Source organism: Gopherus evgoodei, chromosome 6, assembly GCF_007399415.2.
Source record: "Gopherus evgoodei ecotype Sinaloan lineage chromosome 6, rGopEvg1_v1.p, whole genome shotgun sequence".
Lineage (NCBI taxonomy): Eukaryota > Metazoa > Chordata > Testudines > Testudinidae > Gopherus > Gopherus evgoodei.
Genome location: NC_044327.1, coordinates 90,418,367 through 90,441,991, shown reverse-complemented (window position 1 = coordinate 90,441,991; position 23,625 = coordinate 90,418,367). Strand labels below are relative to the sequence as shown.

Genomic DNA, 23,625 nt, shown 5'->3' with positions numbered 1-23,625 from the left:
TCAGACGCTACTTCTTCAGCAGGCAGCCCCGATTTATTAAACTGAAGTATCTCTGGCAGTTTGCACAGCACCTAAAACACTGATTGGGAGCTAAGCTGCGTATACACAGTCACACGCTGTGTGGACTTGTAGAGCCATGAGGTAGCGCGGCTAAACTTTTTATTTCTTTCTAGAGAATTGGCGAAGCTCACAGCACCCGGAACTTTAAAGAGATCTGAACCCCGCCCCTATCAGTGCCGGGAAAGGCTGGAGCAGGTTCTGAAAACTTGAACGTGGCTAGATCTTTGCCGCTGTCCAGCAGCTACTGTCTGGTGAGACCGGACGAGGAGCAGCAGCCCCCTCCAGCCACGCGGGCCAAACACTGTTTGGATCTCTTGCAATCAGTCTGAGCGTTCACAGGCAGAGCGATTCTCAGCCAAGGCGAGCGAGGGACAGACACCCGGGCACAGCTACCCCTCTGTTCTGTTCCCGTCCCCGCCGCATGCTCTCGAACCGCAGCACTAGCACCGCTGGGACCCGCCACCCACAGGGCGGGTTCAGCCAGAGCAGCCCCGGGAAGGAGCAGGACGATGCGGGGCCAAGGGCAGACAAGCGGGTTAGATTTGCAGTGGAAGGTGCATGCCACAGGGCAGGACAGTTCCACTGGAATCCAGCAGACTGTTCCCCCTTTTCGCGTGGCCTAGTGGTATCGTCCAGACCGGATAGCGGAAGGAAGCGTCTGCGTAGAAAGAGCAGAGCTCTGCGCCTGGCGGGATTGCGCACGCGCACAGGTGGTTGCGTCACTCGTTGCGTTCTAGTGAACTGCCAAGTTTTGTCAGCGGGTTTTTCTCTCCTGCTGGCGGTTGATCCGTTGGTGTCTGGCCCCCGCGGCTCGCGCCCCTGGCACAGGACCATGGCGGACCCACGCCTCAGGCAGATCAAAATTAAGACGGGCGTGGTGAGGCGGTGAGTGCCCGGCTGCGGCCTCCCCAGCTGTCACGGGGCTGCGGGTGGGGCCGGCCCCGGCCCCGGCCCCGGCCCCGCTGAGTGGCCGTTATGCCTGGTGCTGTGCAGCCGTTCAGGGCGCGACCCGAAAGAAGCAGAGCCTGGGCGGCAGCTGCTGAGCGCGGCCCGGGGGCTCGAGGCCGGGCTCTGCTTCTGGGCTGCGTTGGGTGGGGAAAGCCCCATGGCGTCTCCTGTTGCCTTCCCGTAGGCTGGGAGTTATCCCGCCTCCCGAGGGGATCGCGTTATTCGGGTTTGCTCCGCGCTCCGGCAGCCACAGTCGGGAAGTGCCATAGGGAGCAGCGTGGAGACGCTAGGCGAGTGAGGTAATGGCTTCTGTTGGACCAGCGTCAGGTCACCTGCAGAGGGGCTGTGTGTGGCTGGACAGCTCGTCTCTCACCCACACTAAAAGCTATTACCTCACCCGCCGTGTCTCTTTAATGTCTTGGGACCAAGCCTGTAGACTAACTAGTTCTCGCTTTACCAAAGAGAATTTGTAAGGTGCATTTTGGGGACAAATACAGTTCTGGTCCATATGTAATGCAAGACTGAACAGTTTCTAACTGTGCTGATGGGCTGCCATATGTACCTGGATTCCCACTGCGGCTGAGTATAACCAAGCTAGGAAGTTCTGTAACAATTGAGGTTTATCATTGTAGCTAATAGCCACTAAACCATTATGTTCTTGTGCACGACAGGGTCAAAGCTTAGTAACAACCAGCATTCCTCGGATTCCCTGACTTGTAAATCATGCGTTCTTCTTTTTTGTCTTTTGTTGCTCTTGTTGTTAAGAGGCCTGCTACAAAACTACCTTGTTAGGTAGCATAGAGATAAGTCTTACTATGTGATTATAGCATACTTGTCAGACACAAAAAATCTTGTCCCTGCTATTCAGGGGAATCATGCCAGAATTTTATCAGCAACAAAAATATTTAAAGATGTTTGTAACTAGCATGGTTCCAGTTCCAGTATGGACACTCAAAACTAATGTTAAATTTAACACTCTTATCTCCCAATATATTCTAAATCTTGTAACCTCAACATTTACAAAGTTATCTAGGGGAAACAATTTGCTCCTCTTATTGTGTGTAGTTGGATAGGGCTCTGATGTTAGAAGGCTTAAATATCTAGTCTCAATGGGACGTACTAATGCCAGGTCTTGCAACAGTTGTGTTGACTTCCATGGGATAACTATGGGGAAAACAGTCCATGGTACCCAAGTGCTACGTGTGGTCAGATCAGGACCTTAAAGAGTCCAGTCCATTACAAGTGAAGTGATAACTACTGTGAGTAGTTGCATTTAAGTCAGCAGAGCAGAGTGCATTTTCTTGGTATGACAGATCATAACTGTAAGTCTTGTGGATTGGGACTGCTTAGAGCTATCCAGAGAGCAGTGTTTTCTGTCAGTATTAGAATAAGAAATATCCTTCATCATGGGAAAGGAAAATTACTGAGGTTGAATTTTCAGTTTATATACACATTCCACAAACTAATTGCTTAGAAGTGTCCGTAGAAACCTGAAGCCCTAGAAAGTGTTGCAGAGTCTTGTAAAACACAATTATACTTTAGTATTTTATGGGGGTTTCTCCAATCTAATATTCTGCCTGGCATCTTTTTTTTTTTTTTTAAGCTTACTGTGCACACCATTGTTTTGAGAGAACGATATAGTAATACTTAGCAGTCTGATTCCATTTCAAGTGATCAGAGTGTTTTATAGACATTGTCTAGCTAATCTTCATGAGTTATTTAAACTGAGGGAACAGTTACCTACCTTTCAAAGATGGGGAAACTGAGAGGTTTAAATGACTTGATCAATACCACGGAGTCTGTCTATAGAGCTGAGATTAGAATTCAGGAGTATTAGCTCACAGTTCTGTATTCAAACCATTAGGCACCATTGATACTCTGTAAAAATATGGGTGGTGCATAGGAACCTGTATATTGTTTATGTATCTGTAGAACTTCATGGAGGCCTTATTTTTGTTAACTATTTTTTGGATTATCCTGTGCCTGCAGGGCATGTGGGTATTCTTCTCTGAAGGGAAATTCCTGCTCTCCAGTCAAAATTGCAGCACACATAATCTTCTAGAAAGAAAGAAAATTTGAGTTAATTTTACATTCAGTCTTTTCCCCCCGAAGATGAATTCAAAAGAAGGGGAAGAAGATGGGAGGGCATGAGCATTGGATCCACTTAACTTCTTTTGGCAACATTCATTACAGTTAGAGTTTCTGCCTCCAACACACACACATAACTGGGTTATGATTTGGCTGATGAAACAAGAATAACAAGTTCCTTCAGCAAGCTGCTATGCCATTATAACCCATCTGGAGACTTTTGACTATTGTTGATGGTAGTTGTTGGGCTGGGCAAGCAATTCCCAACTAGGAATGGAGACCAGGTCTCCAGTTGGGCATGGAATTGTTTAACATTTAATTAAGTTCAGCTTTAAAAGTTCTAGTATGATTGAACTGGTATTTTCTCCTTCAACTGCCTGATTGCTGCTCTTCCAATGCAGAATAAGTGGCTTTCAAATACAGACCTGTGTGATGTTATCTGCAGGGCCAGTGGTGTTTGAATAGTTCAGTAATTTTTGATAGATACAGGCTTAGAAGGTTAGTTGGTACAGCCAGCAAAAATAGCTTGTGGGTTTTGAATATATTGTGTACCTTGTGCCAATTCAATCACACCACTCCATTAAAAATAATAGATCTTTCTAGAGGCAGGGCCCAGATAGTTGTGGCCCCCTGAATGTATTACTGCTCCTTCCCCTGCTAATTTATACTCAAGATAATACCCTGTGTAGGCCAAGAAACCACTGAAAGCTACAATAACACATTTAGATGACCACAAATGTAGTTTTAACATACCAATTGTCAGTCTTTTCTTGCAGCATTATTATTAGGTTTCTCATACAAGTTGCCTCAGACATAATTTCTTTTAAGAATAGAACACTGAAATAAAGAAACCTGTGTTAACAAGTGAAAAATTTTAGTATTTAAGTGTCTTAAATTGTGATATATGGCATTGGTGTCCAACCTTTTCAGCCTGATGGCTAAGTATATTTGAAAAAAGGTAAGGGCAAGAATTGGTACTCTGGGGCAGATTCTCTGCCTTTTTCTGTTCCCATTGCACTGCCCAGGCTACTTACTTTCTTGTTTTTTGTTTTTTAAACTACCCTTTTACTTAGCCTGCTCTATAGTCTCCTCAGTGGTTGAGGTAGTTCATTGCTTCCCCAAAACTAGGAATGGAGATGAGTCATTTACTGCATAGCAATATATCTGCTGCTATTTACTATGTAGCAAAGGTTCTCTAATTATGGGGTATCCCCACTACTATGGGTCATGCAGTAACTTGAGTTTCTAGTTTTGAGACAATGCAATTTCATGTGGCGCTGGAGCCACTTTCCTTTCTAGTCTGCATAAATTTTGTTATGCATTAAATTTTGTTATGCATTAACAGAAGAAACTTGCAATGGGATTGGGGAGAAATGCTGAATCTTTCATGTCTCAGGTTGGATTTGATAACAGGTCAAACTGTTGTCAGTCACCTTCTCTTACTTGTAGGTCATACAAAAACTAGGATTTGGTAATCATAAATGGTTAGACATACTAGATTGTGGCTATTTCCTAATAAGTAATGCTTCTGTTTAGATAACCTAAGAGGTTGCTTAATCACTGTAAAGCCACCTCATTCTCAATAAATCCGTGCTCAACCTACCTGCTTCAGAGTGAGTGAATAGTTGATTAAAAAAACTTTCTTAAATATCTTATATCCATTTCAGATTGGTAATGGTTTTAAAAACTACTGTGAACAAAGTATGTTAAGGGCATGCGAAAATAGCACTGACATTTGCCCGTAGTTTCTTTCTGATTAAATGAAAGTGACATCAGTAGATTAGAATGAGACTAAGACAATTCACATTGCAATTGTGTTAGTTTAACTTTAACAATCTTTTAACACTCTTGTTTAAATGTAGCTGACATACCATAATTACAAATCTACAAGCCTTGATTATAGAATTTTACATCATGAACCTATGGGGAAAGTGTATTGACTCTTTTTTTTTTTTTTTTGGTAAAGCAGCCCTTTTTTTGGAAAGGTGATTTCTAACTGTGGAATCTTCCCAAGTTTGTGCTTTTTGCCTGTAACACTAACATATTTAAACTGTTTTATTTTTTCTGAGGCATTATCACCATCATGGCCAGCTTCTTGATTCAGTCCTGTTAATTCTTCCTTTATTTGTTTTAAATTCGCGATGATGATAACCTGGAAGTTACAATAAACTAATACTTTCTTTTAAAATACAAACAGAAAATCATTAAAAAAATTATTTACTTAACTATTTTAAACTAATTCAGGATTCTGTATTTCCCCTACAAGACTCTGATGTGATATGTTACATCAAAGTCTACATATATAGGGCGTTTCAGGGAATGCGGATTCTGCTCTCTTTTGATATTAGAGATAATGTTTATTACTGACTAAATAACAAAAAACGTTAAACTTTATGTTACAGATTCATGTAGTCAAGGTATGTTACAGTTAAAAGCATTTTAAAGTAGGAAATAAAATATGAAGAGATGGGAAATAAAGACTATATGAATTGTCTATAAGTAAATTCACATGTATAAAATACGTATCTCTTAAATCGGCCTCAACATCTATGTCCAGACTATAGAACAAATACCGTTCACCCATCAAGCTTAAATCATTTACACTTCTAATATGGGTATCAAATGTTCTCAGTTCTCCCCTCACCACATAACCTTCGGTCATCCTCTAATTCACCCACTTATTACCAGAGGTACCAATATTTTTGCCTTTTACCCTTAGTATACAGACTAGAGGCTCAAGTCTTCCTCTTCTCCTCTCTTCCACCTCCCTCCCCCCCACTGAGTCAGTTTGAACATATGCTTTTTCTGTGATTCATTTTCATACTTTTAAAATGTATAGGGTTTTTTAAGTTTCAGGGAACACCAAGGCACATTTAAAAAAAAAAAGCTTTTTTTTTTTTTGTGAAGCAAAAGCAGCCAGAAAGGGTGGGGAGTGGGGATACCTTTTATTTATTTATTTATTTATTTTATTTATTTATTTTTTCCTGGTTTATGATATACAGTATAAAGAAGGCCTAAAAGATGTGTAGGGTTTTCTTAAGGATTATGATTTTCTGTTTCTCTTTCTTTTTTTTTTTTTTTTTTTTAAACCTTTGAACTATCAAGAGTATCAGTTCTGGCTTTGCTGAAGGATTTGTTTTGAGGGGTTGCATGCAGATGTGTCTCAGAAAATTAAATAGTCATAGCTTGTTGACTCTTTAACAAAAGGTTTTTCTCCAAAATATTAATTAAATTACATGTATGTTCGGCTTGTACTCTCTGGTCTGCAGAGACGTTTTCATTTCACTATTTTTTCCAGTCATAAGTCAAGCTATGTAGTACCTGAATTTCTAATGTGGTTATCTTCCCCCCCCCCCTTTTTAAAAAATCTTTTAAAAACACACACATTTCAGCCCTCCTTTCTGCAACATAAAGAAGTTTTAAAAATAAAAAGGTATCCCTTTTGCAGGTCATCTTTAACTTCAAGCTAACTAAAGGCAATTTTCTCATGTCTCTCTTTTAAAATGTGGAGCCAGTAGGGTGCCTTAGTGCTTCACAGAGTCCTTGGTTTCCCCTGTAATTTGAAATTGAAGAGAGATGCATGACTACCTGCTCCCCATAGCTCACTTAGTATTACTAGTGCACTAGTTCCTAGAAAGAAACTCCAGCCCCATTGGGCTAGGCACTATATAAAGAGAACAGAGATGGTCCTTGTCCTGAAGTGCTTATGATGTAAGTATATCTAAGCTCTTACACTTTGTCAGATCTGGTGGCCTCTATGGGGTCTCTGATTTTCCCCCTTCCTCTTTCCTTGCCTTGCAGAATTTAGGAATATTTAGCAGATTTACCACTTTTCCTTACCCAGTGTAGTCTGTGTATATTTTTATATACATCTGTAAGGCTGCACTAACTGTTGAAAGCATGCATTGTTATTCCAAAAGATAAAGGCAATCTGTAAAAGAATTTACTATAACCATTGAGCTGTCATAGTAGAGGGACTCATCTTCATTTAGCTCTGAAACACAATCTACTATTTGAACCACCTTTCCCTCTAAATGAAAGTTGCATTTCTTTGACAGCGCCCTCTAATGTAAACATATGGATATAAAGCTTTTTTTTAAAAAAAAAAATCCAAAACAAAACACTTCACTGCCTACACTTCTCCAGAGAATGAGAGAACAAACACATGGTAAATGTTTCTCACATTGCTTAATACAGTATTGAAAGACACTCAGACGCTACAGTGATGAGTGTGCAGTATAATAAACTATATGTCAGGGATGGCCTAGGTATACTTAAACCTCCCTCAGTGATGGGGTGTGGGGACTAAATTACCTTTTAAGGTCCTTTCCTACCCTACTTTTGATTCTGTATGTGGGGCTGGTAGATGTCTAATTAAAATTGCCCAACCCTTCCCATTTAGAAGACCATGTTTTTAGAAGCCTTTAACTTTGCTTATCTTTAAGTATTCAGGATGACACTTTCCATGCAAGATATCTGCCTCTGGCCTATATTTTAATATTTTGTTTTTTTTAGACATTCAGCCAAAATGGCTTAACTATTTCCAAGAATGCAGCTGGTGAAAAATATATTGTTTTGCCCATGTTTTTGGAAAAAAAAAAAATCTGGTGATCTTTACTTTGGAAACTTCTAGCAGTCCCATGCTTTAGAACAGGGACTTGAAAACTGTTGGCGGCATGGAGGAGGAAGTTGCCTGCTTCGAATGCAGAGGGGAGAAGAGCCAGACCAGTTGGAGTTGGGGGAGTAGATTGGGACAAGGAGCCTGGGATTGGAGGCCTGTGGGGCAAGGGTTGGGGGGAGGGGAACTGGGTTGGGATGGGGGGGGTAAGATTAGGATTGGATGGGTACAGTGAGGCTGGGAAAAGGAGTCAGGGATGGTGGTGGAAGACACAGCAGGATTGGACAAGGAGCCTAGTGAGAAAGATTGGGATGGTGAGCCAGTGAAGATGGGGGAAGTGGGTAGTAGCGATAGTGACTGGAGGCCACGGTGGGGAGAGAGGCATATCAGAGGAGGAGCCACAAGAGTCAGGGGAAACTGGGACTGGGATGAAGAGCCAGGGATGGGGAAGAGACAGAACTAGGATAAGGACAGGTGGGAGGGGATGGGGAGAAGGTCGTGCTTGGGGGGGGGGAGCAGGCAGAAGACTGCCCTCTAAAACCTGGATTTCACTGTTCCTGTGCTGTCAGCAAATATCTGTGAAATTCATTGGCAAAGTGTATTTCCTTCTCTAGTGCTGGTCCATGCAGAGACTGGCAACCTACTACTGCTATCAGTTAGTTCAAGTGGCAGAGATCTTTATAGTGGATCCAAGGGTTCCAGCCTTGCTGATGTTCCATTTTGGGTGTCAGTATGCAATATGTTTTTTTTTTTTCAGTTTGCTTTTTAAAAAAGTTTAGGAAATCACATACAGGAAAACTGTTAAAAGAACATTATTAAGGTTGCAGAGTTAAGTGTTCAGAAGTTATTAAATGCCAGTATTAAGGTTGTGCAAATTTGGCCCCCTTGTGCCAATGCATTATTATAGTTTTTGATTACATGATCACATACAGTCTTTTCCACAAGACCCCTGCTTTGCTCAGCGCACAGGATGGGATGCTCTTGGATGAGTCAGGATTGTGTTGTGGGAGGAGGCTGTTTGTGGGACCCCCACTTCATTTGTTGCTGAAGGTGGAAAGTGTTTGGTGAACGAGGCAGAACACACAGAATTCTGTAGCTACTTACTAAGCAAGCACCATTCGTTCTGTGCACTGAACAAGGCAGGAGTTCTGTGGGGAAAAATAGTATGTAACTAAAAACCATGTCATATTGCGTGTTCAATAAGGGGGATGAATTAAGGTTGCACAGGGCCTTATTGATGCTGTTTTCTCCAAGTCACTTCCACTGTTCATTGTATACCCTGTGTACTCAGTGAAAGTCCCATTGCTCCAGTATATCCAAAACAACTTCAGTAATTGTATCATCTAGGTGATTTTTTTTTTTCATAGAGACTAAATTCTATTCTTATCATTGGTAAGGGACAATAATCTAAGCTATGTGACTTAGTTTTCAAGCAACCACATTCTGTTTCATGTGTATTCAAAATGTGTTGGCAAGCAAAACATTTGGTTTTTTTTTTTGAGATGGTAACTTGTACCTTGATTCCAGTGTCTTTTAAAAGAATTGCATATTCTTTTAATGGTCAATCTGTTCATCATCAAAACTGAGGAAATCCTTGGGGTTGTGGGGGGGAAAGAAAGGCATGAGATCTGCTGCAAGCTAGATGGGATCACTCAGCCCGGCCAGAGGAGTGTTTCTGTCATTGTTCTATTTTTGGAGGCAACACTTTTCATTTGGCAACTTCCATCCTTCTTTCCAGAACACCCTCTCTCTCTAACACCAGAAGACACAGAATAAAGAGAAACATTTAAGATGCAGACCAATTCCAGTATCCATTGCTTTACTCATCTAGGCAAAAGGTAAACCAGATCTGGTCTGCATTTTGCTTTCTTTCCTTTAGTCCATTTCCTTGCATCATGGAGTAGAATAATCATGGATCATTGAATGCTAAGAGGCTGCTCAATTTGGCTGCCTGATCTAATTCCACTCCGTGAAGACAGCCAACCTCCCTTCCCCATTCCTTTTTGGGGATTCCTCTCAAATGTTGCTACTTGTTGTAGATGTTCCCAGAAGCTGAAAATGGATGACAGGGAATGGATCACTTGACGAGTACCTGTTTGGTTCATTCCCTCTGAAGCACCCTGGCATTGGCCAGTGTCGGAAAACTGGATACTGGGCTAGATGGACCATTGTTCTTATGTTTCTTCTGTAGGTTCAGATATCCCTAGCATGAAGAGAGGTGGATCTTTTACTAAGGGCACTGCACAATATGGGTGTCGAGGAACCTTAGTGTCCCCATAGCCAGAGGCTGATTTAAGCGCACATGGCAAGCCTTAGGGGAAATCCTGAAGATGTACTTTTTTCAGTGTGTGGGTTAAACTGGAACAAATCTACTGTGATACCTGTCCAGAAAAATCCTTTATTGGTTCCGTCCTGAGCTGTACACAAGCCAAGATTTTTCTTTCAGAGTAAAAATTTGTGGACTTTATGCTGAGCCAATGTTTGTCTGAAAATGAACTCAAGAAAACCAGTGATGATCTTGTTACTACTGGTGAAGATAAGAAGGTACTGTCTCCTGAATATCTTTTTATACGTTTGTTCTTAGTCTCCATCTAACTAGGATGTAACTAGTGACCCTCTGTAATGAAGTTCTGTGAAATTTTTACTTGGATATTGATATGATTTCAAAATTAAGTGATTTACATATTTGAATTAATTTAATAGTTTTATGCATTACTATATAGGAATATTTAATATACTTTCATTCTTAAATTAAAAAATTCAAAATACTTGAATGATCACATTGAGAGTTTTTGAGTACAAGAGTCATTCTGGATCTGAATTTTTCTGTACCTCATTCAAGTTACAAATTGATTCTGTCAGCCCTAGCAATCAGTTAATTGCTCTAGGTTCCTAAAGCATTGTTTTCTTAACGCCATGGAATTTGACTTTCTTCTGAGCAGAAATATTCTTCTGTATACCACAACGTCTTTTATGTTGTTATTTAGGTTAGCTTGTATAAATATTTTAGGATTGTAATTACACTGTATCTTGTGAAGATTACATTTTATGCTGTTTTATATTCTTTGTTTATAATGAACCTCTGGGAAATCAAAAATAAAATAGGAATGTGCACTGGCGTGCATCAAGTTCAGATTCATTTTCTGGAATTTCACTGCAAACAAGTGTTTTTCAAATCTGAATGTTAATTTTAGTAATATCTATGTTACAAGATGGCAATGTGAGTGGATATATTAAAATATGTGCTCTTTTCACCAGCCAACTAAATTGGTTTGTGTCTCTCTGTGGGATTTGAGATCAGTAATTTAAAAGAATTCTGTTATCTTTTTTTGTTAGATTATTTGTAGTTTGTTTTGTTCTAGATCTTTTTCAAATGTGAGCTGTGTAAATGTGTATCTCACAATGGGCTGACTGAATGTTGGTGAACTTCAAATGCTTGCATATCAAGAAAAAGTAGTCTCTCACGATACAGAAAGGCTAATTTTAATTTGGTGTATTGGTACCTTTTTACTTAATTGTACTGTTTCATAATGGAAAATGGAGGGGATGGGCATTGGAAGTCTTTTTGGTAATTAGGGACTTTGGAATGTAACTTCTTGCATTTGTACAAACAAGGAACTATGTATTTTGGAGGGGAATGTTTGAGGTTTTTTAACTATAGGTGTGAGAAGGAATCTAAATTATTAGAACAGTAGGTGATCAAATATATAGAAGAACAAAGGGGATAAAGGAAGATGTAGTTGAAGAAAATTAACTATATGTACTTGCTGTAAATTAGCTTAACATTACATCTTGACTCTTGTATGGAATGAATATATAGGAAAACATGAATTTGTGTAAATACAAAGCAATTCACTGAAGAACATGGGAAAGAGGCATGTGCATTATGAATGTAAGTGGAAAACTAGATGTAAGATCGTTCAAGTACTGTAATACTGCAGGGGACAGATTCTTTTAAAGGGTTTTATTTGGAAAAGGAATTTCCTGTCTTTGAAAAACAGTGGAGTCGCATCATACGCACATTTAACTTATGTGAATTCAACTACATATGCGCAATGAGCGTATGCCCCAGAGCACGCATGATATGGGAGATGTGAATCTGCTGTTCCCTCTATCGTTCTCAGTTCCTGCGTTCCTCTCTTAGTGTGAGCATCTCGCTGCGCTGAGTATGATTCTAGTGTTTAAAGATACATATTTTTCGTATAACATGGCCCCTAAACGTGAGCCAACTACTTAATCTTGTGCTCAACCAAAGAAACAGCGATCCGTTCCAATGCTGGAGGAAAAACTGGCCTGTGTTGGACTTATTGAGAGATGGTATGTCGGTCTCCAACATGGCACGTAAATATGGCCACAACGAATCTAGCATCTGTGCCATCAAGATTTGAGAGAGAAATTTGTCAAGCCGTGGCATCAAGTGTTTAAATAATTACTATGGTGATGAGCCAGGTGCGTGGTAAGACTTTAGTGAAGACTGAAAAGGCATTAAACTTATGCTGGAAGACATGAACCATAAACGTGTACCTATCGATGACAACATGTTGCGAGAAAAAGCTCTTAGCCTTTACATGCTGTTCAAACCTCCTGCTGAAGAGGGACAGCCTTCTGATGAGAAGGAATTCAAAGCCAGCTAAGATTGCTTTAACAGATTTAGGAACCACTTCAACCTCAAAAACGTGCAGACTACAGGTGACGCTGCATCTGCCGATGAAGAGGCAGCAAAAGCCTATCCCGAACAATTTAAAAAAAATATAGAAGAAAAGGGCTATCTTCTGGAACAAGTTTTTAATGCTGACGAGACTGGGCTCTTCTGGAAAAAAAATGCCCAACTGCACTTACATTTTGAAATCGGAAAGACAAGCCTTCAGCTAAAGACCGTGTGACTGTGTTTTGTGGCAATGTGGCTGGGCATTTAATAAAGCCGGGCATGCTCTACAGGTCTGCAAATCCCCATGCCCTAAAAAGCAAGAACAAAAATCTCCGGCCTGTGTTCTGGCAATCAAATAAAAAGGCTTGGGTGACGGCAGTATTATTTCTGAATTGGTTCCACACGTTTCATTCCAGAGATCAAGCGGTACCTCGAAGAGAAAGGCCTTGACTTTTTAAAGTGTTGCTATTCATAGACAATGCTCCTGGCCACCCTGAGGCACTTCGGTTTGTGCATAACGATGTTGAAGCTGTCTTTCTCCCTCCTCCAACCTCTCGACTAAGGCGTGATTCACAGTTTCAAGGCCACGTACACGAGTCTTACGTTCTCATGGATACGTAGCGTTACGGATGCTGATCCCAATCTTAATGTGAAGGAGTGTTGGAAGTCCTTCACCATTGCCGATTGCATCACTTATATTAAACAAGCAATGGATGCAATCAAGCCTTAAACAGTCAATGCAGGTTGGCGAAACCTATGGAAAGAATGTGTGAATGTCAATAGTTAGGAAACCCTTAAAAATCAAAAGTTCAGGTGGCTGGGCAAGTGGCTTTATTGACATCCTTGAGGAAGAAATCGAAGAATTAATTGAGAGCCATAGAGAAACATTAACTAACGAAGAGTTAGAGGAGCTGATAAAATTGTCTACAGAAGACGAAGATAATGGCGATAAACAGGAAGAGCCAGCAAGTTGGAATCTTCATAAATTTGCTGACTTGTTCCAAGCAGCGAAACACTTAAATGATTTAACTTCTGAATATGATCCCTCTAAACTGTTTTTTTCCTTTTTTATTCTTTCATTCTTCCGTCTCTTATGTAATTAAAAAAACAGTACTGTAAAATAATATTTTGCATATGGACTGTACTCTTTATTATACACTGTACATTACTGTATACATTATACATATTACTGCACAGGGTTGTATACTGTACACAACCATGTATACTGTACTTTATGGGAAATTTAAGGGATTTTCAAGGGTAATTTTGATTGTATGTGATTTTTGCCTTCGCACTGACTTTAGAACCTAACCCCCGCATAAGATGTGACTCCACTGTAATCTGTGAAAAACTAGTAAAACTTCATGTTTATTAAGATGAAAACTTGAGAGATATGAGAATAAACTAGTTTTAGTAACATGCTCCATGTTGTTGGAATATTTTCATATTTAGTATTCATCAATTAACACAGAAGGAAGAACAGAATTCTCAATTAATAGGTGTTTTTTAAAAAGGCAAATAATAAAGGTAAACTCCAGTGATTAGTTGTATCTTTGTTGCTTATCAGGTGACTCTCAATGGTAGCTGACACTTTTTCCAGATACTTTACTGGGTTGTAGTACCTGCTGGAATGTAGAATGATAAACAGTGCTGAGACCTGGGTGCCAATCACCTGAGTTAACTCTGCAGTGAAGACACTCACTCATGGTAGCTACATTGCAATTAAATACCTGTGGCTGGCCTATGCCAGTTGACTGCAGCTCACGGGGCTCAGGCTAAGGGGCTGTTTAATTGCAGTGTAGACTTTCAGGCTCAGGGACCCTGCGAGGGCTACACCGTAGTTAAGCAGCCTATTAGCCCAAGCCTCACGAACCCAGGTCAGCTGGCCTGGGCCAGCTGTGATTATCTAATTGCAATGTAGACCTACTCTTAGAGGTGGTCTGTCTAGATCAGAATTGAGGAACTTGTGAATTGGGGAAGCTTGCACAGCTGCCGTCCTTGAATAAATGGAGATCTTTAGTTGCCAGTGTAGTCTGTCACTTTTAATGGGCACTAAACAATCTTGTTTTCTCACAGTGTGGCAACTGACACATTTAATGTTCTAAAACTGCCCTGTGAAACAAGGGTCAACATGTTTCTTATTTTTAATAGCTCTGCAATTAAAAATGACTTGCATACAAATTGCCCATACCCAGAACACTATTACTTTATTTTTTTGGAAATGATGTTTTTAAAAGAGACTACACTGAAGTGATACATCTCCTAGGTAGTAGACAAAAAAATGGGGAAAACAGACTTTAAGTATATATAAATTAATGATTAACCAAGGGACTCTTTCCTCACGTTACTCCTGAGGGCATTCTGCACCAAAAATTCTGTGCACGATATTTTAAAATTCTGCAAATTTTGTCAAATGTCGAGGCTCTAGCATGGCATTGGGGAGCACAGGCCATGGGCTGAATAGAGATGGGAGGTCACTGTGCAGCTGCTCCCCCCCGCCTCCCCAGACATGGACTCAGTGGTGAGGCTGCATCCAACCTGGACACTGTGCAAGGACCAGGCCTGCCCCAGAAACACCCCAGAGCTCTGCCCCTCCATGCCAGGTGCACCGGGTGTGGGTAGGCAGGATTCAAGTGTGGAGAGGCTTAATGTGGGGGGGATCTAGGTGTGGGTTTAGAGGGTTCTATGTGGGGCAGTCTAGGTGCGAGTGGTTCTGTGGGGGATCTGAGTGTGTGTGGGGTGGATCTGGATGCACAGGGGCTTGTTGTGGGGGGATTCTCAGTGCAAAGGTAATGGAACTCTGCGGGGGGCTCTAGGTGACAGTGGTTGGGGCTCAGCAGGAAAGAGGGTCTGGTGTTGTGGGAGTGGGGCTCAGTTGGGTGGGGATCCAGGTGCAGCTGGTTGGGGCTTGGTGAGGTGAAGATCTGGGTGCAGGTGTCTCGTTGAGGTGAGGCTCAGCAGGAGGGTCTGGGTATGAGGGGGTCTGGATGCACATGGGTTGGGTGGATGGGGAGCATCTCCCCCTACATGGATCCCTCTCCCCTGTAGCTGAGGAGCGATGGGCGCAGGTAGCGGAGGAGGGGAGTGTACATAGCTTCCTGCAGCTGGTAATTTTTCTGCGAGAAAGCAAAGAAATCTGCAGGGGACGTACATTCTGCGCATGCGTAGTGGTGCAGAATTCCCCCAGGAGTATCACCTATAGGGGAGCACAATGTTTGCAAGTGACTTAAATATACAGGATGTAAGTGTTAAACTATAAATTAGTTAAAGTTATACTGTCACTGTTGATTTGTTTTTTTATATTTATAAAGAAATGTAGTGATGGCCCATGTGGTCTTTAATATTCCTCTTAGGGTGGATGTGAGATGTCTGTTTAAACTTTTGTTAGTCTCACAGCAACATATTTGACTGAAATTAATAATACATAAATGGAATTTCCACAGTTTTAGTGTTAAACCCATATATTGTATAGTATATCAAAGAACTAATAGCACTCAATAAAAATGATCTTGTAATAAAATTCATGCAATTTGAAATGGACTCTAACAATCAGTCTCTTGTTCTTTGAAAGACTTTTGTTGAAAATCTGGCCTCTTCAGACACAGTACTAATGTGCATTGTCTGTGTTCAATCTCTGATGGCTTTAAGATGTTCTCAAAATGTACATTCTCAATGCAGTTTGGTGACAGGTCACGGGCTTCTCATTTTCCATGTAACTTGCATCAAGTCTACCAGTCACTTAGTTGGTTCTGCCCTTTACACTGTATAATCACTGTTCCAATGAGATCAGCTTTAGAGAAGAGAGAATACTATGCTTTCTACATTAGGCAGTATTTTAAACACAAGCATGATAAACAGTGGACTCTGGCTTATGTGCAGAAAACACAAAACTGTCTCCATAATTCCAACATCAGTTCGTCAATCTCCTTTCTGTTCTTAATTTCATCAGTATCTATACACGCTTTGAGAAGGAGTTAATATATGTCCAATAGTAGACTCAAATGTGTTTCACAGACCACAGATATGTTTCGCTGCTGTTTTTTAAATCAATAATTCAAGTTAAGGAAGGGCTCTTATATTTTCCAACTCTCAAAGTCAAAAGATAAATCAGAAACATGGAGACCTGGGAAAAGGGTCAGAATCTGGGGGGAGCATGGGCCGTTATAGCAGGGATAAAGGAGAGAGAAGACAGAACTGGGTGGGGGAAATCAAATCAGTATCTTAGATGTTTGTATACTAATGCGAGAAGTATGGGGAATAAGCAGGAAGAACTCAGAATGTTAGTAAATAAACAACTATGACATAGTTAGCATCATGGAGACTTGGAGGGATAATACATATGACTGGATTATTGGTATAGAATGATACAGCTTGCTCAGGAAGGACAGGGAAAAAAGGGAGGAGGTGTTGCCTTGTATATTAAAAATGTATATACCTGAACTGAGATTCAGATAGAAATAAGAGACAGACTTGTTGAAAATCTCTGGGTAAGGATAAAAGGGGTTTTAAAAAAAAAAAGGGGGTGATGTCTTGGTAGAGGTCTACTGCAGACCACCAAACCAGGAAGAGGTGGATGAGACTTTTTTTTTTAGGACCGCTAACAAAATTATCCAAAGCACAGGACTTGGTGATGATGGGGGACTTTAACTAACCAGACATCTGTTGGGAGAAAATAACATAGCAGGGCACAGATTATCCAATAAGTTCTTGGAATGTATTGGAGACTTTATTATTATTATTATTATTATTATTTATTATTTCAGAAGGTGGAGAAAGCTGCTAGCGGGGAGATTGTTCTAGTTTTGATTTTGACAAATAGGGAAGAACTGGTTGAGAATTTGAAAATGGAAGGCAACTTGGGTGAAAGTGATCATGAAAATGGTAGAGTTCATGATTCTAAGGGATGGTAGGAGGGAGAACAGCACAGTAGACAATGGATTTCAAGAAGGCAGACTTTTTTGCAAACTCAGGGAGTTGGTAGGTAAAATCCCATGGGAAGCAAGTCTAAGGGGAAAAACAGTTGAAGACAGTTGGCAGTTTTTCAAAGGTACGTTATTAAGGGCACAAGAGCAAACTATCTCACTGTGTAGCAAAGATAGGAAGTATGTTAAAAGACCACCCTGGCTTAACCAAGAGATCTTCAATAATTTTAAAACTCAAAAAGGAGTCCTACAAAAAGTGGAAACTTGGTCAAATTACAAAGGATGAATATAAACAAATACAACACATATGTAAGGACAAAATTAGAAAAGCCAAGGCACAAAACAAGCTCAAACTAGCTAGGGACATAAAAGGAAACAAGAAAACATTCTACAAATACGTTAGAAGCAAGAGGAAGACCAAGGACACAGTAGTCCCGTTACTCAAGGGGAGGGGGAGACAATAACAGAAAATGTGGAAATGGCAGAGGTGCTTAATGACTTCTTTATTTTGGTTTTCACCAAGAAGGTTGGCGGCGATTGGATGTCTAACATAGTGAGTGCCAGTGAAAATGAGGAGGATCAGAGTCTAAAATAGGGAAAGAACAAGGCAAAAATTACTTAGACGTTTTAGATATCTTCAGATCACCAGGGCCTGATTAAATGCATCCTAGAATACTCAAGGAGCTGAGGAGATATCTGAGCCATTAGCAATTTTCTTTGAAAAGTCATGCAAGATGGGAGACATTCCAGAAGACTGGGAAAGGGCAAATATACTGCCCATCTTTTAAAAAGGGAAGTAAGGACAACCCGGGGAGTTACAGACCAGTCAGCTTAACTTCAGTACCTGGAAAGATAATGGAACAAATAATTAAGCAATCAGTTTGCAAATGCCTAGAAGATAATAAGGTGATGAGTAAATAGCCTGGATTTGTCAAGAACAAATCGTGTCAAACCAACCTGATAGCTTTCTTTGACAGGGTAACAAGCCTTCTGGATGGGGGGAAGCGGTAGATGTGGTATATCGTGAGTTTAGTAACACTTCTGATACTGTTTCGCATGACCTTATAAACAAACTAGGGAAATACAACCTAGGTGGAGCTACTAAAAGGTGGGTGCATAACTAATGTCTGGGAACAATTTTACAACCAGTTATAAGTGGTTCCCAGTCATGCTGGAAGGGCATGACTAGTGGGGTCCTGCAGCGATTGGTTCTGGGTCCGGGTCTGTTTAATATCTTCAATTATTTAGATAATAGCATAGAGAGTACACTTATAAAGTTTGCAGATAGTACCAAACTGGGAGGGGTTGCAAGTGCTTTGGAGGATAGGATTAAAATTCAAAATGATCTGGAGAAATGGTCTGAAGTAAATAGGATGAAATTCAATAAGAACAAATGCAAAGTACTCCACTTAGGAAGGAACAATCAGTTGCACACATACAAAATGGGAAATGACTGCCTAGGAAGGAGTACTATGGAAAGGGATCTGGGAGTCATAGTGGATCACAAACTAAATATGACTCAACAGTGTAATGCTGTTGCAAAAAAAGCAAACATCATTCTGGGATGAATTAGCAGGAGTATTGTAAGCAAGCCATGAGACGTAATTCTTCCACTCTACTATGTGTTGATTAGGCTTCAACTGGAGTATTGTGTCCAGTTCTGGATGCCATGTTTCAGGAAAGATGTGGACAAATAGGAGACAGTCCAGAGAAGAGCAACAAAAATGATTAAAGGTCTAGAAAACATGACCTATGAGAGAAGATAGAAAAATTGGGTTTGTTTAGTCTGGAGAAGAGGAGACTGAGAGGAGGCATAACAGTTTTCAAATATATAAAAGGTTGTTACAAGGACGAGGAAAAAAAATGTTCTTAACCTCCTGAGGATAGGACAAGAAGCAATGGGCTTAAATTGCAGCAAGGGTGGTTTAGGTTGGAGATTAGGAAATACTTCCTAACTGTCAGAGTGGTTAAACACTGGAATAAATTGCCTAGGGAGGTTGTGGAATCTCCATCATTGGGAATTTTTAAGAACAGGTAGGACAAACACCTCTCAGGGATGGTCTATAATACTTAGTCCTGCCTTGAGTGTGGGGCACTGGATGAGATGACCTCTCGAGGTCCCTTCTAGTTCTTATGATTCTAAAATAGAAATAATTCTGACTTTAACCTATAATTTTTTTTTCTGTTTTAATAATGGTTACCATATAGATATTTCTACTTTTGTGGTAACTAAAATAGGAATGGAACTTGGAAACATTATCATTCACATTTATTTGCATTTAATCACACAATTAATGAATCACTGACAATAATTTTTTGAAAACTATGGGGAATGGTAAATGTGCTATTTATTCCAACCCTGCCCCCTTGAAATAATGTGGTGGTGGGGTAGGGGAAGTAAACCTGGCAATTACTGGGTATTGTCTTATGCTGATACCAAGAACTAATATTAACTTGGTAAACATATAGAGAATGACAACTGTGAACAACACATACTAGAGGATTATAAAGAACAAATCATGCCAGACAGTCTGATAATTTTTGTTGATTGATAGAATTACTGGACAAATGGAATTCAATAGACATAAAATACCTGAATTTGATAAAGAATTTAAATAGCATCTCGATCTTATTTGAATTTTTCAAATTGACTTGGATATGAGCATTGTTGTGGTTTAAAATCTGGTTGAAAAATCTGTTTTAAATGATAAGCATTGGGTTGGGAGGCGTTTTACACTTGGTGCTGCAGAGAGTGGTGGTGTACATTCTCATTTAAAATCTTGAACAACATATTAAGTTACTAAATTTGGAGATTTTGTAAATGCTTGTGAGACCAAAGAAATAATATAAAGGCATCTCAAAGTCTGGACGTTTTGGGCAAGCAAACATGAGTGAGCTAGAAATATGCAAGTGGGGAAAATAATTTGCAACACAAAGTATTCAGTGCAGGAGAGATGCTTGGAAAGCAGGAATACTGAGAGAGATCTTGGGGGTGATTTTGCAGATTTGTAGATTTGTGGCTAATGAAATGTTTGCTGTGGGATATGGCAACATAGATAAGGAATGGGATTTTGGGGTGGCATTGTGTCGTGACTCAGAGAGTGGACAGCCTTTTTCTGTACATCACAGTGAGACTGTTTCTAGAATTCTGTGTTTAGTTTTAATAACCTCAATACCTGGAAAGGTTGTTAAACTTGAGTGGAATTGAGAAAAGAAAACTATATTAAGGACCTAGAAGATTTGGCTTATTAAGCAATATTAAAGAGAGAGAGCCAACATTTTCAAATTTTGCCTAAAGTTAGGCATCTAAAGAAGCATGGCCTGCTTTTCGAAGATGTTTAGCACCTATAGCGCCCAATAAATACCATTGAAATTACTTAGATTGTAAACTCATTGGAGCAGGAGCCATCTTTGTTCTGTGTTTTTTACAGAACCTAGCATGGTGGAGATCTGGTCCACAACTAGGGCACCTAGGCACTACAGAAATACAAATAATTAAATGTAAAAGACACCATTGGTTTCCTATACAAGTTTTGATAGTCTCAGTTGAAACTATATAGTGCAGCAGGCTTGCTATTATCTCTAAGGAAGCAGGACTTTCCTAAATCATTCTGCTCAGATCAAAAGGAATTTCTTCCTGTGAGAGAGCCATTCCGTTTTTTGTAGTTGCAGAACTTGGCTCAGCCTTCAATAGGAATAGAGGATTTTGAAAGGGAGACGCCTCTCTGCAAATGTTTGTGAGGACTCAAGCTTCTTCCTCGAATTAATTTGGAAAATTTCTCCTCTAGGATTAGATCCCTTGGAGGAAGAAATGGAGTTCTTCTCACATTTTTCCCAAATAGACATTTTGGAATGATCCTTTGAGATCTTAACAGTAATAGTGAGCCCGGAAATAGCCATCTAATTATAATTGTTCACTGATTGGCACGGTTCACCTTTAGCCAACCATCACGCTAAAGCTTACTTTGATTTGCCATCTTTAGAGAGTATTGTAAATTCAGATGTCTCATCAAATAATGGTGGCATTTAACAGCAGACTTGCTCTTAAAGGGGAAAGCTAAACTTGCAGCCCTTTCTGTACCACAGTATGCATGAGCCAAATTAGAAACTGCAGGCCAGGTAGCATTTGGACATTGAGACTTCAAAACCCATGAATTGAATATAATGAATAAAAACTTTTTGATCCCCCCCCCCAAACTTCAGTGCTTAGGTTCTTTTGTTGTCCTATTGGCCAAAAACAGCACAGAAAATAGTTGGGGGATGGGGGGTTGTTTCTCTTCCTCCTGCCCCCCCCCCCCCAAAAGTCACTCCAGCAACCTGAAGATAGTTCCGGAATGTCAGATTCGTAGTTGTCAGAACACATTTGTACATAAGACTCTTGTTCTTGGACTCATCATTCACTATTTCACAAGATCATGTAATTACACAAAGGAAGGCTCCTCCAGCCCACAGAGAGACAGGTACACCTGAGAAGGGATAATAAAAATTAAGCTACTCCCTTCCTTTTGACTAATCATTTTACTCCACTTTCAAAACCAACAGTCAGATTATTGGCCCTCTTAAATCTGCTGCCCTGTGCCACTCAATCCTATTCTCTTCTTACAGCATAGAGACATTCTACCAGACTAGCATAAGATCAGAAAAGAATCTTCAGTGAGAGACTTCTTCTGGATTTTTAAGGAGGTACTGATTTGCTCATTGGGCTGGTGAGATCTTGGCCTGATCAGGAGAGTATCCTCAACAGTCTTCCTGAAATAGTATTTTACAACTTCTGTTAGGAATAGCAAAAAGAAAATGCATGCAGCCTTAACGTTAGACAAGCATTTCATATATGCCTGAGGAGATGAGTGAATTTGGGGATTTGTTCACTATATTTGGGTCCTACATGATGAATAGCAACTTAAGTGGTTTGAGGGGGATATCAGAATGGTCTCTTTGTTAATGCTGGAATTGCTTGAAATTGGTTCGTCCTCATCTTCTGCATGTGGGGAAAGTGGCTAAATGACATTAAATTAAAAGAAGTTTGACAGCTTCTTGATCTTTCAGACTTTCTTCAAAGCCTAATACAGACTTTTTGACCTCTCCTGAAGCAGCTAATGACTTCTGCATGTACAAGTTCATGGATGATCATTTTGTTTCCCTCCTGTTTTGTCTTTGCCTTTTTGAAAATCAAGTGTGTCCAAACTATTACCAAAACATTAGCAATGTACCCTTCCTTTATTCTTTTCGTTGTAACTTCTCTTGCCAATTCAGATTACCCTTCAGATGTTTCTAGTTCTCAAACTTGTCATGAATATTCTGTATTAAGTTTATTGACTGTACTGCTTGGAAAGACAATGTAGCTCTTTTTTGTCTGGCAAGTATCCTTTTTCTAAAGCAGTGGCTCTCAACCTATTAATCATTGTGGGCTTCAGGTTGAAAACCACCGGAACCCCCACTACCACCATTATGCCTAGTTCCCCCAGCTCAGAGACCCCTCCACAGAGTGGGGCCAGGAATGGAGCCACAATCTGACCCTGCTGTTAACCCTGACCCAACCCTTGCTGTGTGGGGCCAGGCGGTAACCAGATCCTGTTGTGCGGGGGCCAGGCAATGGCAGCCCCTCGCACTGAAGCAGGACTCTGTTGTGCAGGGCTGGGTGCCAGCCCTGGCCCCAGAGGTTGCCGTGTGTGTGTGGGGGGGGAGGGGGCTGGGCGGCCACCCTGACCCCAGACCTTGCTGTGTGTGGGGGGGGCAGACCGGACCTTGCTGCATGGGGGGGCCAGGCGGCAGCTGTGTGCTAATTGGGCTGCATGCAGCCTGCAGGTTGAGAACCACTGTTCTAAAGAGTGACACATGGGAAACTTGGTGTCTCTGTCATGACCTGCTTTTATTGCTTAGGTAAATGTGGTTGGGGCGATGCAGTGTCATTGTAGACACTGTGTTACTTACATAACCTGTTGGCTGTCATCTTGGCATCGGACTCGGGTCCGTTCAGGGAGCCCTGGGCAACGGGAGGGCTGACGGTTGAGAGCCCTGGGCAGACCCCCACACTGCCCCACTTAAATTGGTGCAAGTGCTCCTGGTGAAGATGTGCACCACCAGGAGAAGCAGGGTAGTGTGGACAGGAAAAACTGCAGTAATAACTGCTGTGGCTGTATGTAGACCTAATATGGTCATCTTAATTTTGTAGTGTAGACAAGGCCTTAGTAGAATTCGGAAGTCAGATTAATGACTGTTTTTTAAAAATAATAGTCTCACAAATGTGGAATCCTTGAGTTCATAAAACTTCTCAGTCTCCAGTGTTGGTGTATGTCATTGAAATTACTTTCCCAACACACCTTTCTCAGCAGAAGACTCCC

General features: G+C 40.8%; 1 protein-coding gene across 2 annotated transcripts in view; it reads left to right on the top strand.

The window, feature by feature from the left end:
- The first annotated feature begins 737 nt into the window (after nt 1-737).
- The window catches only part of TBCA (tubulin folding cofactor A), a 64,111-nt gene continuing 41,223 nt past the window's right edge, over nt 738-23,625 (top strand). Inside the window, exons 1-2 of one of the 2 annotated variants that reach the window (XM_030566265.1) lie at nt 738-945; nt 10,161-10,258. In XM_030566265.1, coding sequence (XP_030422125.1) covers nt 10,206-10,258 — 53 coding nt within the window. In that variant the 5' untranslated portion in view covers nt 738-945; nt 10,161-10,205. The remainder of the gene's footprint in view (nt 946-10,160; nt 10,259-23,625) is intronic. The other variant, XM_030566264.1, reaches the window with a different exon arrangement.